Here is a 14,732-nt window from a genome sequence, read left to right as displayed (position 1 = left end):
GAAATAAAAAATTTATAATTATATTTTTCTAATTTTTTGGCTCCCTGAAACACAATTGTGAATGTAATGTAGATGCTCAATCATGAGTCAAGTTCAGGTGCGAGTCAATGCTATTCCTGTTCAGTTTGCACACTGAATTTAAAGTATCAGATCAATGAATTTAACTTTAAAATGTACAAAATGTTGTTTTGTGGGAGCATGACCCCTGACCCCTGCAGACTCACACCATCCTGTGGGAAACACTCCTGTCTTTATTCCAGCTTAGTATATACAATATGGGGTTGTCAGTAAAGCTGTTTGAGCCAAATTTCTATCCAATTTTATGTAAGTTAAATATAGTTGTATTGTTACAATGATATAGTTTGTCCCTCTTTTTACGCTGCAGAAGAGAGAGAGACCTGTATTTTGAAACGACCGGAAGCCGGGATCGTTGTTCTGGCTTCACTGAGCAGCTTCACGTGTTCCCATCACTGCAGACAGACTCTTAAACATGACGCATCTGGACGGGATCGTGTAAGTAAACTATCAAAACTCCACATTCCCCTGTTGTCGCTGTAGTGAACGTGTGTTTAGCAGGACAGTTAGTGTGTGTGTGTGTGTGTGTGTGAGATCAGGAGCAGGGCGAGTCTTCGCCGGAGACACGAGAAAATAACGTGCCGTTCACTGTCTTCTCTCGGTGTCACATGGATATACTTTGTTATTGTGTGTGTGTGTGTGTGTGTATTATACAAAAGAGAGAGTAACGTTAGGGACAGTACAAGTGAGTGAAAAGAGCCCATGAACACACACACACACACACGTGTGAAAGTCAGTGTGTGTGTGTTGTTCATTCAGTAAAGAGACCATGAAAACACACACATTAGAGAGAGTATAGGGACAGAATAAGTGACTGTAGAGAGCCCATGAAAACATACACACGTGACAGTCAGTGTGTGTGTTCCTCCAGTAAAGACCCCATGAACACACACATTAGAGAGAGTATAGACCCCTTTTGCGCCGACGTCACAGTTACGTCACGGCGCTAGCTGGAGGCAAAACAAAGTGTAAACTGGAGGCGGCCAATACAAACCAGCACAGATTCGGCTACATAATAAAGAGCTTAAATAATTGTTACTATTATTAAATGTCATCTTGTTGTGGTGTTTGGTGCAAGAATTGATGAAAAATGAATATGCTGTATCTGGAACTTTTATTTCTAGAAAATATTCACATGATTAAAATCGCACCGTAATGTCACTCTTTACATTGTCGTGGTCTCGGCGCTGAACTGCGGATCGTACACACAAGTCTTGTACAGGACCATATAGGCATCTGAAGATTTATATGCCCTCAGTTACTATTTACGATCGTAGAAGTCAGGCCACTCACCCGAGGTAACGTACGCTAATCCTGTCAGATCGTCCATGCATCGAGTGAGCGTGTAGGCGGCTACGGGTCGGCCAATCTGGTTCTGTCCGTTAAAAATAACTTTTGGAAATAACAATCGTGGTCCTGGACACTGAGTGACCTTACACATTAAGATAAAACCTGATTTTCTCCAGTCATTGTTAAACAAGCTAACAATCCTTGCTAACTAGCGTTAGTGAAGCGGCCAGAGCGATCGTTCTGCCACCACCTAAGCTCCGCCCATGAAAAAACGTCACCATGTTTACCAACTGAAAAAGGGTCTATAGGGACAGTATAAGTGTGTAAAGAGCCCATGAACACACACACACACATGCGTGACAGTCGGTGTGTGTGTTTCCGCAGTAACGGCTAATATAGTGTGTGTGTGTGTGTTGGTCCAGTAAGGCGAAGACGCGGCGCGCTAAGCGTTTCCTGCAGAGCCGCGAGCCGAAGCTGACGGAGGGCCTGAAGAACTGCATGATCATCAAAGGCGGGAACACCAGCGAGACGCTCTCTCAGGCCCTGAAGGACGTGGTGAGTTACGATCTTCATCATCCTCCTCTTCATCAGCTGGGGGTGTGTGTGTTCATCATCCTCTGTGTGTGTGTTTCAGTACGCGCTGAAGAAACCCAATGCTGTGCTGTATAAGAAGTAAGTGTCCTCCTGATGTCTTCACACTGATCTCCTCATTAAACCGAAGCTTCAGCTCTTTCATATATAATATCATATATCATATAAAGATAAACACCCGAATCAGGCTCATCTGGGCTTTGATATTATAGCGATGTGAACGAGTTCCTGTAAGATTACAGCATTAGCAGAGCGATTTATTTTAATTAAACGTAATTATAACCGATTTAATTGAAGGACAGACACAATTATGTTGAGTTCAGCGGTGTGTAATAGTAGAACAGCTGTTGTGTGTGTGTGTGTTCTGTCCGGCCGAAGCGTGATCTGTGTACGCTACACCGCTAATAGACTAGCGTAGCACACGGCGAATCAGGAGCGAGGAGTCACTTCTGTAGGAGACACACACACACACACTGCCTGAAAGATCATATCTCATGTGTGTGTGTTGTGCTGACAGGAAGAACATGGTCCGGCCCTTCGAGGACTCCACGGCTCTGGTGAGATCATGCTTCACACTCGCGTGTGTGTGTGTGTGTGTGTGTGTGTGTGTGTGTGTGTGTGTGTGTGTGTAACCGTCCTGTGTTTGCTCTCCTCAGGAGTTCTTCTCCAAGAAGTCCGACTGCTCCCTGTTTCTGTTCGGCTCACACAACAAGAAGAGACCCAACAACCTCATATTCGGTGCGTGTGTGTGTGTGTGTGTGTGTGTGTTTACATTTATTCATTTAGCAGATCATCGAAAATGTCGCAAAACAATTGGCTTTCCAATTTCCAAACAAAATTTTATCCAAAGCGACTTACAAATGAGAACAAAAGAAGCGGTTAAACTAACAGCAGGACAATAATAACCCCTCTCAGATTCATTCTAGTTGAACTCACTTTAATGCGAAGTTGTCCAAGCAGGAGAAAAGAGGATCAGCTGATTAATGTGTGTGTATGTGTGTGTGTGTGTGTCCTCCACAGGACGCATGTTCGACTTCCACGTGCTGGACATGTTTGAGCTGGGTGTGGAGCAGTGTGTGTCTCTGAAGACCCTGAAGGTGAGCAGCCGTGCTGGTGTGTGTGTGTGTGTGTGACGGGAGTGTAACGTGAGCTGTGTGTGTAGAAGGACACGTGTCCCGTGGGAACTAAACCCCTGCTGGTGTTCGCCGGAGAGCTGTTCGACACGGACCGCGAGCACCAGCGCCTGAGGAGCGTCCTGACAGGTGCGTCTCACACACACACACACACACACACACACTGTATCTGATGTTTGATCAAGACTTCATCAGGTCTCTTGTGTTGGACTCATGTCTCATGCACGTTATGGCGATAATCCAACTTCCTGTGTGTTAAACGGCATCAGCCAATCAGAAGGCAGCATTCAGACCAGCACTTGAACACAGACCGGTTCAGAATCGGTTCACTCCGAGCAGAATCCGTATTTTAACATTTGTTAATTTTCTGTGTTACTGCTCTAAATCCGGTGCGATTAGAAAAAAATACTGGTTGATGAACTACCACACAAATAAAGGACAAACTGTCAAGGGTTAAAGAGAAATCAAGGCACTTCTTCAATGGATTTAACATTTGCTGTGGTTAAAAATAATATAAACAAAGTCTTTCATGTTTTTATATAGTGATGTATATTTCATGTTTAGGCAAAATATTTTCACAGGTTTCAAAATTAAAATAAATTTCTGAAGCACAATTAAAAACTACTGTTGACCAGTTTTCTGTAAAAAATGAAAACCATTAAATAAAGAATGGACAAAGACAGAAGTGAACAACAAAGCAGAAATAGACATTTAACTCATCCGTTATAAGGCAGATCAAGTAACTTTGATTTAAAGATATAGGAGGATCTTTTGTGATGTCATTGTTTACGTTTGTCGCGTTGCATCATGGGAATCGTGTGGCAGGAAACACCGCTAGATGCCTGTAATTTGATTGTTTTGCACGTTTGGAGGAGGATTTAGAAAAGAGGATGGTTCACTCTTGCTGTGTGGTCGATTGTAAGGTTGTTGGGGGCCTGATAAAAAAGTTTTTCATTTCATTTTAAATAAATAAATAAATAAGAACACTGATCAATGAAGACTCACCCGGCTTTGCAGTCGCAGTGAGCAGTGATTATTTCTCCGTTCTGCCATCACCCACGCTGTGACTCTGGCCAGGTCTAACCTCTGCTTTAACAGACTGATCTCATGAAATGGCGCATGTATAACACGCCAATTTGTATTTCCAATACGCATAATCGCTTTTCAGCGTGTTTATGAATGCCATTGACTTAATGTTACATTACTGTATTTAAATATGACCTACACCTACCCCGTCACTGTGGCTAATACCATTTATGAGCCTTCCCCTACCATCCTAGGAAAAAATATCACTACCCAGATGTAGATCTACATTTTGCTTCATTTACATACACGCATAGCTCAAAATGCATAAAGATAACATGCCACTTGATTTGAAGCAAAAGTCATGATGTCATGTTGCTTTTAGCACTATCACTGCTTTCTGTTTGGCAGAAAAGATCGGCCCAACTTTTCGAGAAATAAAATAATCATAGGCCTCCCGACTTCTGAAAGCATTTAATCTTTCATGAGTGAAGGGTCCAGGGGTTTCTATTAAATAAGAATAAATGTCTCCCCAGCAGATTATAGTGGCCAAGACACGGGCGAGTCGGACCGACGTCTTTTGACATCCCAAATCACATATGGGCTTTGAATAACTTCAATTTTGTCACCAATACAAATTTTGAGCTTCTCTCCAAACCTCAGATATTAAAGTGCTTATATATTGTGGATTTTGCCTGCTAAACTCTCTTGAAAGTGCTTGTCGTGTCTTTACAGCCGCTCATTCTATTGTTTTCTTGCCACCCAACGACTCGCGCATGCGTACAACGATGTCAACAAATATCCTCATATATATTCTGATTGGAGCTGGAAGACGCCGGTCACCGCTGGACGCTAGTCTGGTTTCATGGTTGGTCAGCAGTGTCGGGTGCTAACCATGCAAACTTTCACCCAATCAAAGCAGTTTAAAGTGTGCTCTGTGGCGCCCCCATGTGGACCTGCTGTGGCGACCCGTCTGAGGCGCAGTAATTAACTGTACACTACATACGAGTGAATACACGAGCTGCAGCATTTTACACATGTGATCATAACCAGATGTAGGCCGTGTTGATTATTCGAGTGTTTCCTCAGGTCACATGACCGTCCTCTCATCTCTCTCTGTGTGTGTGTGTGTCAGATTTCTTCTGCGGTCCGCGAGTGTCTGCGGTGCGTCTGGCTGGACTGGAGCACGTACTTCACTTCACAGCGCTGGACGGCAGGATCTACATGCGCAGCTACAGGTGACACACACACACACACACACACACATGTAAGTGTGTATCTCCCTCAGTTGTTCAGACTGCTGAATGACTAAAGAAATGTCATCAGTAAGATGGTGGAGAAGTGTGTGTCTTGTCCGTCTCCACACACCGGTAACACCAGCGACAGGGATTAGCGCAGCTATATATTGCTATGTTTAGCACTGCAAAGTCAATACCTAATGAAAGCTAGTTAGCACATCATGTAATTAAAAGGGTGTAATGACAGTATGGTCACGGTTACACTTAAAGTACTTACAAAATAGATGTATGAGATGATGAGAGAGTAAAAGAGCAACAGTCACAATCATCTTTTTAGCCCAAATGTGAGCTGTTCAAACTGACCAATCAGCTGATTACATCTTCAGTTGTACTGAAAGTGTGACGACTCACACACACACACTCCTGACCGCAGTGTTCCCACAGGGTGCTGCTGAAGAAGTCGGGCTGCCGGACGCCCCGGGTGGAGCTGGAGGACATGGGCCCGTCCTTCGACTTCACCATGAGGAGGAGTCACATGGCCTCAGACGACCTGTACAGAACCGCCCACAGGAAACCCAAAGGAGTGAAGGTCCGACACACACATACACACACACACATGGTTATTATATATAGATATTTCCCTGTTTGTGCCCTTCGTTTACTCACTAATGGAGAATTGGCCTCTGAAAACACTTCCTTCTACAAACTCTGGCCAGAGTGGAGATTTGGGAAAACGTTGTTTGCATGTAAACGGATAAAAGCTGAGTTTTAGGCAGTATGCGACAGAACCTGCACTGCGTCAAACGACCACCTGTTGATTTGGCTTTGGTGATCATGTGTTCAGAGGAGCTGTCAGTCATGTTGATATCACTGTTCTACACACCACTGCTCAATGGAAATATAATACAATTAGAAAGTGAAGTTTTTGAGGATTATCACATTTTCCTCATGTTCATTTTAACAGTAAACCTCTGTTGTGCAGCACCTGCTGAAAGATGATATAAGGAATTGTTCAGTTTCAATAACTTTCATAATTTTATTCACTTTTAATCATCTGTGTTAAATTGTGTAATTTTAATTAGGGCTGACACCAACAACTATTTTTGTACAGATTAATCTATCGGCTAATTTGATGAATCTAAACAATTCATTTTCCACCAAAAAGCAACAATTTTACTTGAACATTTTATTTAACTTGCATCTCTGGCATTCAGTAGTGTAGCATAAAAAATATATAAATGTAAAGAAATATAACTAAATGAAAGAAAATATAAATGTAAAGAAGCCCTTGACAAAATTTAAAGCAGTATAATGTACAAGAGAACATTTGTAAACAAACATAACAATAATAATTAATTAATAATAGTAACAGAAGTCCGAGTTGAGCCTGTTCTGGGCTTGTGTTCATCACTGCTGGAGTAACGACATGGATTACTTAAGTAATGGAGTAATCAGATAATAATGAAGACAGATCCAAGTACACAGCAGCCTTTGATTCTTTACTGGAACTAAAATACAAATATACAATAAGCAGTAATCAAAGCAATGATAGTGAGGGGTTTGATCTGTGTACGAGCTCCAGATGATGCTCCTGTGACAGTCGTGTGCTTCTTCATCTCACCCTCAGCCCAAGAAGAAGAAGAACATCTCCCATGATGCCTTTGGCACCAGGTTTGGCCGCTTACACATGCAGAAGCAGAACCTGGACAAACTGCAGACGCGCAAGATGAAGGGCCTGAGGACGAGGAAGAGGAGAGGAGAGCCGACCGAGAGTGTGTCCCCGAAGACGGCCAAGACTGATGTCTGAACACACACACACACACACACACACGAGACTGCGGACTGATGGAGTGTGTTTTACACTTCAGAGCTTTCACACACCTTCTCTACCAGATCCTCATGGAAATATGATGCAATAAACAGATTTTTCCAGATAAGGTGTGTGTGTGTGTGTGTGTGTGTGTGTGTTCAGACTAATCATTCATCTTCTGTCCCAGAAACAGAAATAACTGGAGTCACTCATTATTTTTCTTGCAAATGTGAGTCTGATCTGCGATCTGGATGATTATTTACCTCTGAATAGTGAAACTAATGACAACAAACTGAAATATATTATAAATATATTGAGATAATATATTTATATTTAAAAGTTTTGCATATTGCTTATTGTAAAATTTGCAAAAATTCACTTTTATAAGGTGTTTGAACACAGTGTGTGTTAACAACCAGCCTATAATGGTAAAAAATCCACTGATACTTTTTTATAATCCCCATAAATCATCATCAATCTCTCAGAACGCTCGTATTTCCCCAGACTCCTACGCAAGAGTAGGTCATGTGTGTGTGATGCGTGTGACGTACAATAACAGAAGCTTACGCTATTAAACTAGTAACTTGAGGCAGAGGGAGAAATAAACCAATAGTTGAAATAAAGTCGTTATTTTTGTTGTTTTTTTGCGAACAAAAAGTGTTCTTGTCATTTGATAAAGTTAAGATTGAGCCACTGTAGTCATTTGGACTATTTTAACGATGTCTTTAATGACTTTTCGAGTCATTCCCTCAAGAAGCCTATGGACTAGTATGCAGGAGCGATCTTAATATCTTAAATATCTTAATTTGTGTTCCGAAGATGAACGAAGGTCATACGGGGAATTTTCATTTTTGGGTGAACTAACCCTTTAACTTTGGGGAGTCTCTCTGACCCAGATGTTACCTTCTGAGACCCCTTTTCCACCAAGGCAGAGCTGGTGCTGGTTCGGAGGCAGAGCCTAGTTTCAAATCGGTTCTTTGTTTTTCGACCACCAAAGCACCAGCTCCGAACCAGTAGAAGTGGTTCTTAAAGTCGGCGTGAAACAGAAGTTGAGATGGTCATTTTTTCCTTGTCGTGACGTATGTGAAACGGCTTCTGAAATTAGAAAAAATGTAGGGCAGGGCTTGATTGGAGGTTGGGCGTTTCAAACAATTTGAATGCGATTCTCTGAGAGGTGGTGCACCAATAGCCGCACCTTCATCGGATCTGGCCGCACCCTTTTGCCATTCCACGTGACCAAAAGAGAGAGAGGTCGTTTCGAAGGGGGAGGGTAGGTTAATTTATTTGATTAAAGATTTCAAGGGTACATGAATTTAAGAAAAATAATGAAGTGCACGGATAAATCATTTATAATAAACAGTACAATATTACATATAAAAAGAAGATTTGTCAAATTTGATTTCATGCCGACTTTAAGTAGCACCAAATCATTGCTGGTCGAGAAGTAAGAACCGCTTACGTCAGCGGCTGGGGGCGGGGTTACCATGACCAACAAGACAAATAGAAACTTGTGACCGTCATTTTTTAAATAGCAGCTAATCATGCTAATAGAAGCTCGATTGTAATCTCCGTTAATGCAAGTTACGGCGAGCTGCACAGACGTGCTGGATTCGCTGTGTTTGGATACCGATGTAGGTTTGCCAAGCCATGAGCATAAATAGTAACGCAACAACCGCCATTGTTGATGGAAGGCTTGTTCAAGATGCAATCGGAGCTGCGGGAGTGTTTGGAGAGTTTACGACTCCTTTTGCTTTTGAATCGAATCTTTTTCTAATGTTTTTACATCACTCTTGCAGTTCAAGATTCGCAGTGCCGATCCATCTCGAACAAGCCTGGTGTGTTTGTGTGTGCCATGCTAGCATTGCTGGGCAACATGAGATGTATACGGTGACGTAAGATCTGGCTCTGTGATGCTCTCTAGCCTGTGGAAAGGCAAACCGGTTCTTTGAAAGCTCGTCAGTCGTACCAACTCCGAACCGCCACTAGCTCTAGCTCTGAACCAGCACCTGGATCTTGTTGGTGGAAAAGGGGAATGAGTGTGTGCCTTACATGAGCCAGTCTACACCCTTTTATCTGCTCTGCCACTAAAGGATATCTTGAGGAATTGAGGGCCATTGCTGAACAAAGAGGAAAGCTTTTCTTTCCAAAGTCTGCTTTAAGAGGAATTAGAGAAACCCATTCTGAAAATCAAGCAAGAATCTCAGCAAGCGTGCTGTCATGGTTCTTGCAGAGGCGAGGCCACCGCCCAATCATCAATAAGTACTGTAGCCCCCTGACTAAAGTAAAAGTGACTCCAACTCAAAGCTCAGAACCTTAAAAATCAAACCAAGAAAAAAAAAACGAAAATCTTGTCTCCCCCTTCTCCAGAAACTACCACTGATTATATTACTGTGACAACCTTTCACAAATATTGTGGACCCACCGAGGGTCCAGAGAATGCTGGTTGAACAGACAAGCGAAGCTCCCCTGTCACAGCAAAGCTCAGTCTGTCTGAGGGTTTTCTCCTCGTCCCCCCAACGAACCAGATTTAGACACCTGGTGTGCAAGTGTCGACTCCCTTCCATATCTGACCAGCACAGAACACGAAACATCCATGATAGCCTCTGACCTCCAACTGCTGATATTATAAAACATGTGTGCCCTCCAGCCCTACCTGCTGTGTATCGTGAGCTGTTGAGGACAGAAACCAACTGTTGGCCAAGCTCATGAGCACTTTCTTAATGAGCATCTTTCTCATTAGCATCTTTTACACTAGATAGAGATGTCTTATCGATCACAAGTTCAGTATGGAGTACCACAAGGCTCAGTACTAGGACCGCTGCTTTTTACTCTGTACATGCTACCATTGGGAGATATCATTATGAAGCATTGCATTAGTTTTCACTGTTATGCTGATGATACTCAGCTGTATATTTCTTCACGACCTGATGACACTCACCAATTCACAAAATTAACGGAATACATAACTGATATAAAAAAACTGGATGACTAGTAATTTCCTACTACTAAACTCTGAAAAAAAAAAAACAGATTCTAATTATTGGACAAAAAACCTCCTCACTTTATAACCTAAGACAGTGTTTCCCAACCCTGTTCCTGGCGGCACACCAACACTGCGTGTTTTCTTTGTCTCCCTTATCAAACACACCTGACTCAACCCATCAGCTCATAATCAGGTGGGTTAATGAGCTGATGGGTTGAATCGGGTGTGTTTGATTAGGGAGACAAAGAAAACACGCAGTGTTGGTGTGCCGCCAGGAACAGGGTTGGGAAACACTGACCTAAGATACTGTCTAACACTCGATCAAACCTTCGTCGTCGGTTATGAACCTCGGTGTGCTCTTTGATACCAATCTTTCATTTGAAAGTCACGTTTCTAGTATCTGTAAAACCGCATTCGTCCATCTTAAAAATATAAATAAATTACGTCAAATGCTCTCAGTGACAAATATATAGGGCCTAACAATTAGTTGGTGGCTTGTTTCTCGCCATCATTTTCTTCCTTTTACCTCTTTGTTTTATGAGCAGGCAATCTTGAGTTTGGTTTGAACGACGGTGCGTTGTGTAAGAGCGTTCTCTTGTGATCAGCAAAAATGTAAAAAATATTTGTTTACAAAAGTTACCTACAGCCGCTTTAAATGATACTGTGCTAATTCTTTAGAAATATATTTGGAAAATGTGATTGAAGTGATAAATTAACTGTTGATGGCACGTTCAGGAAGATGGATCAGGCTTAAACTCTATTTATTTACGAACAAGACACATGCCAAACTTAGCAAACCGTGTAGATGAGAACCAACCAGGGAGACTATACAGACACATGAGGAGACTTAAGTGACAACAGCTGCACACAGTGAGTGATGATGATGTCTGTGATGAGGATGATGACAGGTAACACATGAAACTGATTAACAATGAAACACACACCCGCCAAAACAAAGACAGGTGTCACAGTGACAGTAACGCAGCTCACGCGGAGTGTTTGCGAACCATGCGGGCGCGTGCAACGAGCTATAAGGTAATTGAGTGCATGTCATTGTAAGACGTCATATTTAGCCCATAGTTGTGCTTCTACTTGGATTGAAAATGGAAAGAAGCACTAGTAGTAAATGTGTATTTATATTCATTTTGAAGGATTTGTTGTGATAAAAAGTATCATTATTTTTTTCAGTGTAAGTTTTACAATCAAAAACTGTTAAGTCTGATTCATGTGAAATATTATTTGTGCGATCAAGTGTTTTTACCGATAAATCGTCTGCTGGGCAATTAACTTTTAAATTTTTAAAGTTTTATTTAATAATTAGCTATAATGCTCTGTACACTGAAAATTAACTAGAATATTAATTTGATGAACTATTACTCAATTCTAATTTGTTCGATTTAATAAATAAGATTGCTTGTAATATGTTGCCACAATTTTATTGATTAGATAAAGCATATTCATTTTGCGGAATGATACAAACAGGGAAAAGAGCTTATATAAATATCAGTACACAAAACGCTGCACAGCCAATCACATTCGAGACCAGGAACTAGTATGAGCGTCAATAGAGTAAGATGATTTTCCTGATGGTTTATAGTTTTCAGCATCCACCAGCAGAAGTGACTGGACAAGGAGAGGCAGCTAAGTGATATCTGAGACATTACACGTGCGATTTAATTCCCTAACAGTGTGAAGGCCAATAAATAGTTCCTTATAACTGGTCAGTGTTTATGTTGCTCGCGTTTGTCGAGATTCCGCGTGTGCAGCACTGACACTAGAGCGCGCGCGCGTGCCGCGGACGGTGACGTACTGCACTGCAGGAGTTACTGGAGTCTTAAAAAAAAAAAGGGAGAGTTACTGGAGTCACATTTACTCGGGGTGCTTATAAACACACTCCTATTGTGGTGCCAATGATCATCCCGTCCCTCTCTGTGAATAAAGCACAGGAGTGACCGCGCGGACAGATGCAGCTGTTGCGTGCGCGTGCCCGTGCTGGACAGATGTGCTCCATCAAGACTTCTCCAGGAGGAGACTTCATCTGATCCACTCTCGGGCGGAGGGTCTGCCTTCGGCCCCGCCTCCTGCAGCTCATATGTATTTATAGCTTTATTGCTACAGTGTAAGTCGTCAGCGCAGTGTATTTGCATTCACAGCGGACTCAGAGGAGATCCACACGCGATCAGCATGACTGAGACTCAGTCCGACTCCGAGCCACACACGATCAGCATGACTGAGACTCACCCCGACGGCGAGCCGACTCCTGCCGCGGCCGCGCCGGAGGAGAAGCAGCAGGAGAACGGCGGCTCTGGGGTCTCCGAGGCGCCGGCGGAGTTCGAGCCCCCGGAGGGCGGCTGGGGGTGGGTGGTGATGCTGGCCTCCATGTGGTGCAACGGCTCGGTGTTCGGCATCCAGAACGCCTTCGGTATCATGTTCGTCGCGCTGCTGAAAGAGTTCGGCTCCGACAAGGACAACGACGAAGACCTACGCTTCAAAACAGGTAACAGCCATTTCCGTGAACGCGGGGCGCGTGCGATTCAGTCGCTCCTCCACGTGTTGGTGAAGGGGCTCGGGCGCGCGTCACCGCGGAGCTCTCCTGACTCACTGCAAGTGTGTGTGTCCGCACAACCCTTCAGCTCTGTCTGCTTCTCTCACACACACACACACACACACCGGGGATAGTTGTCACACTTAGTCAATGTTTCTCAGTGCGAGTTGAGTTAGTTCCGTTTTTGGCTACACTTTATTTTACAGTGTCCTTGTCACGTATGTTACATGCCATAGCAGGCCTAATAACAGTAAATTATGCATAATCACACGCAAATAAACCTCATCCTATCCTAACCCTAGGCTACATGTAGGCTAGTAGTTGATTAATATTACTCAGTACACTGTAACAATGAATGACACCTTAAAATTACATGAAGTGTAACCCTAATTACTGAGTAATATTAATTAACATGTACCTACTATAGGGTTAAGGATTGTTTTAGGTTAATTACATAACATAAAAATACTTAGATATTTTCTGTTATTACCACTGTAAGTGCACGTAGCAGCACACACCCCTACAAAATCATAGACTAGGGAAAATACAGTTTATTAAACACACACAGTGTGAAACATGTCAAACAATAGGCTAATATGGAGATCTGCCATCACACTGTCTGTGTAGGCTTATTAGTCAAGCACAAACAACTAAATAAACTTACTAAATGTAGATTTATGTTAAATCATAGTTTTGGCCAACAGAAACAAAACCCTGAAACTGACGTGAGTTTACAGTCTACTCTCTTGTACACAGTTATTGTATAAAAACCCCATGCAAACTCATGATAATATTGGTGTTTTAGTTCAACCAGTTTAGTTTTAGTTTTGAGCAGCAGTGGAGATGAGTGTGTGATCTGTAAAGCAGCAGTGCTGAGCCGGAGAGATCGCTGGTGCTGTTATTGAGCTGAATGTAGAGAACTGAGTCTGTTTTGACAGATCAGACGGGTTCAGACGGGACTGGTCATGGCAGAAGATGTTTCTCGCTGGCGTCTGTCAATGATTCACTTCCCCTGTTGATGATCAGTGGTGTGCGGGCTGAAGCTGAAGCTGAAGCTGAAGCGCACGTGTCAGTGTTGCTGGAAGAACGGCCTTTAAAGCGTGTGCGGTGTGTGATAGTTAACAGAAGTTATGAGACCTTACAGCTGCACATATAGGGGTGTCGTCATGTGTGTTTAGCAGTTCTGTGTGGATCCTGCGTGAGTGTGTGTATGAGCTCATCTTCATCTGAGCGGTTAAACACATCATGATATGAAGAGCTGATGATGATGATGATGATGACATTTCTCGTCATCTTACACTGAGCGTTACTATAATAAGCTTATTGTCGTCACAGCTGAAGTGTGTTACGCTCATTAACTCCACAATAGGGTTAGTTCAGCTGTGACGCGTTGAGATCTGGTCTTAAGGTGCCATTAAAGCTGTCCTTCGTAATGCTGCTGAAGATTGCATCATGATCTCCACCTGTCACTCGTCGCTCTCTCTCTCTCACACACACACACACGCACTCACACTCATGCCAGCGCCGGTCAGAGGTCATGTTCCACATCTGCCGTCTGACACAACGGCTCCACCAAATCTCACCAACCATAAAAGCAGAAGAAAACTACTGTTTTACAAACTGCAAACCTGCTCAGGGCTGCTCGAGTCCAGTCAGACTCGACACACACTTACATTTAGATAGATAACAGAAATATGCTCTGAGAATGTTTGCTAATTCTCCCATTGAGTTACGAAAACTTTATTTCTGAAAACATACAGATTTTAAATGTAAAATAAACATTTCTTGATTATATGGATATACGTTCCATTGTATCATCTTGTTATATTTGCATGTTTTGTGAACGCTCTGGAATGGTGACATTAAGGAGCCACTTTAAAAAAAACAGATGAACTTTACAGGGGCAACATTCCTGTCTCATTCCTCAGATTGTTGCACTTTACTTTACAGTTCTTCCCTAAGACAATACTAGGTAACATCGGCATAACATGTCAGATGGCTACACTGTATTTGAAGGTGTCAGTGTTACAGTCTAATTACTGAT

The 14,732-nt window shown here is 42.6% G+C and overlaps 2 protein-coding genes across 2 annotated transcripts in view; both read left to right on the top strand.

Moving 5' to 3' along the window:
- Positions 1 to 376: 376 nt before the first annotated feature.
- rpf2 (ribosome production factor 2 homolog) lies at positions 377 to 7,287 on the top strand. Its single transcript, XM_039666190.2, has 10 exons — positions 377 to 513; positions 1,788 to 1,920; positions 2,000 to 2,037; positions 2,474 to 2,513; positions 2,613 to 2,694; positions 2,977 to 3,053; positions 3,119 to 3,218; positions 5,248 to 5,350; positions 5,795 to 5,939; positions 6,978 to 7,287. Exons 1-10 carry the CDS (start codon positions 491 to 493, stop codon positions 7,155 to 7,157), a joined length of 921 nt encoding a protein of 306 aa, XP_039522124.2. The 5' UTR covers positions 377 to 490; the 3' UTR covers positions 7,158 to 7,287.
- A 4,355-nt stretch (positions 7,288 to 11,642) lies between these two features.
- The window catches only part of slc16a10 (solute carrier family 16 member 10), a 35,476-nt gene continuing 32,386 nt past the window's right edge, over positions 11,643 to 14,732 (top strand). Inside the window, exon 1 of the mRNA XM_039666183.2 lies at positions 11,643 to 12,640. Within this exon, the coding sequence (XP_039522117.2) occupies positions 12,328 to 12,640 (313 nt within the window). The 5' untranslated portion in view covers positions 11,643 to 12,327. The remainder of the gene's footprint in view (positions 12,641 to 14,732) is intronic.

Source organism: Pimephales promelas, chromosome 13, assembly GCF_988280905.1.
Source record: "Pimephales promelas chromosome 13, fPimPro1.hap1.1, whole genome shotgun sequence".
Taxonomy (NCBI): domain Eukaryota; kingdom Metazoa; phylum Chordata; class Actinopteri; order Cypriniformes; family Leuciscidae; genus Pimephales; species Pimephales promelas.
Note: the sequence above shows the minus strand (reverse complement) of the source record. Positions and strands in the feature narration are given on the sequence as shown.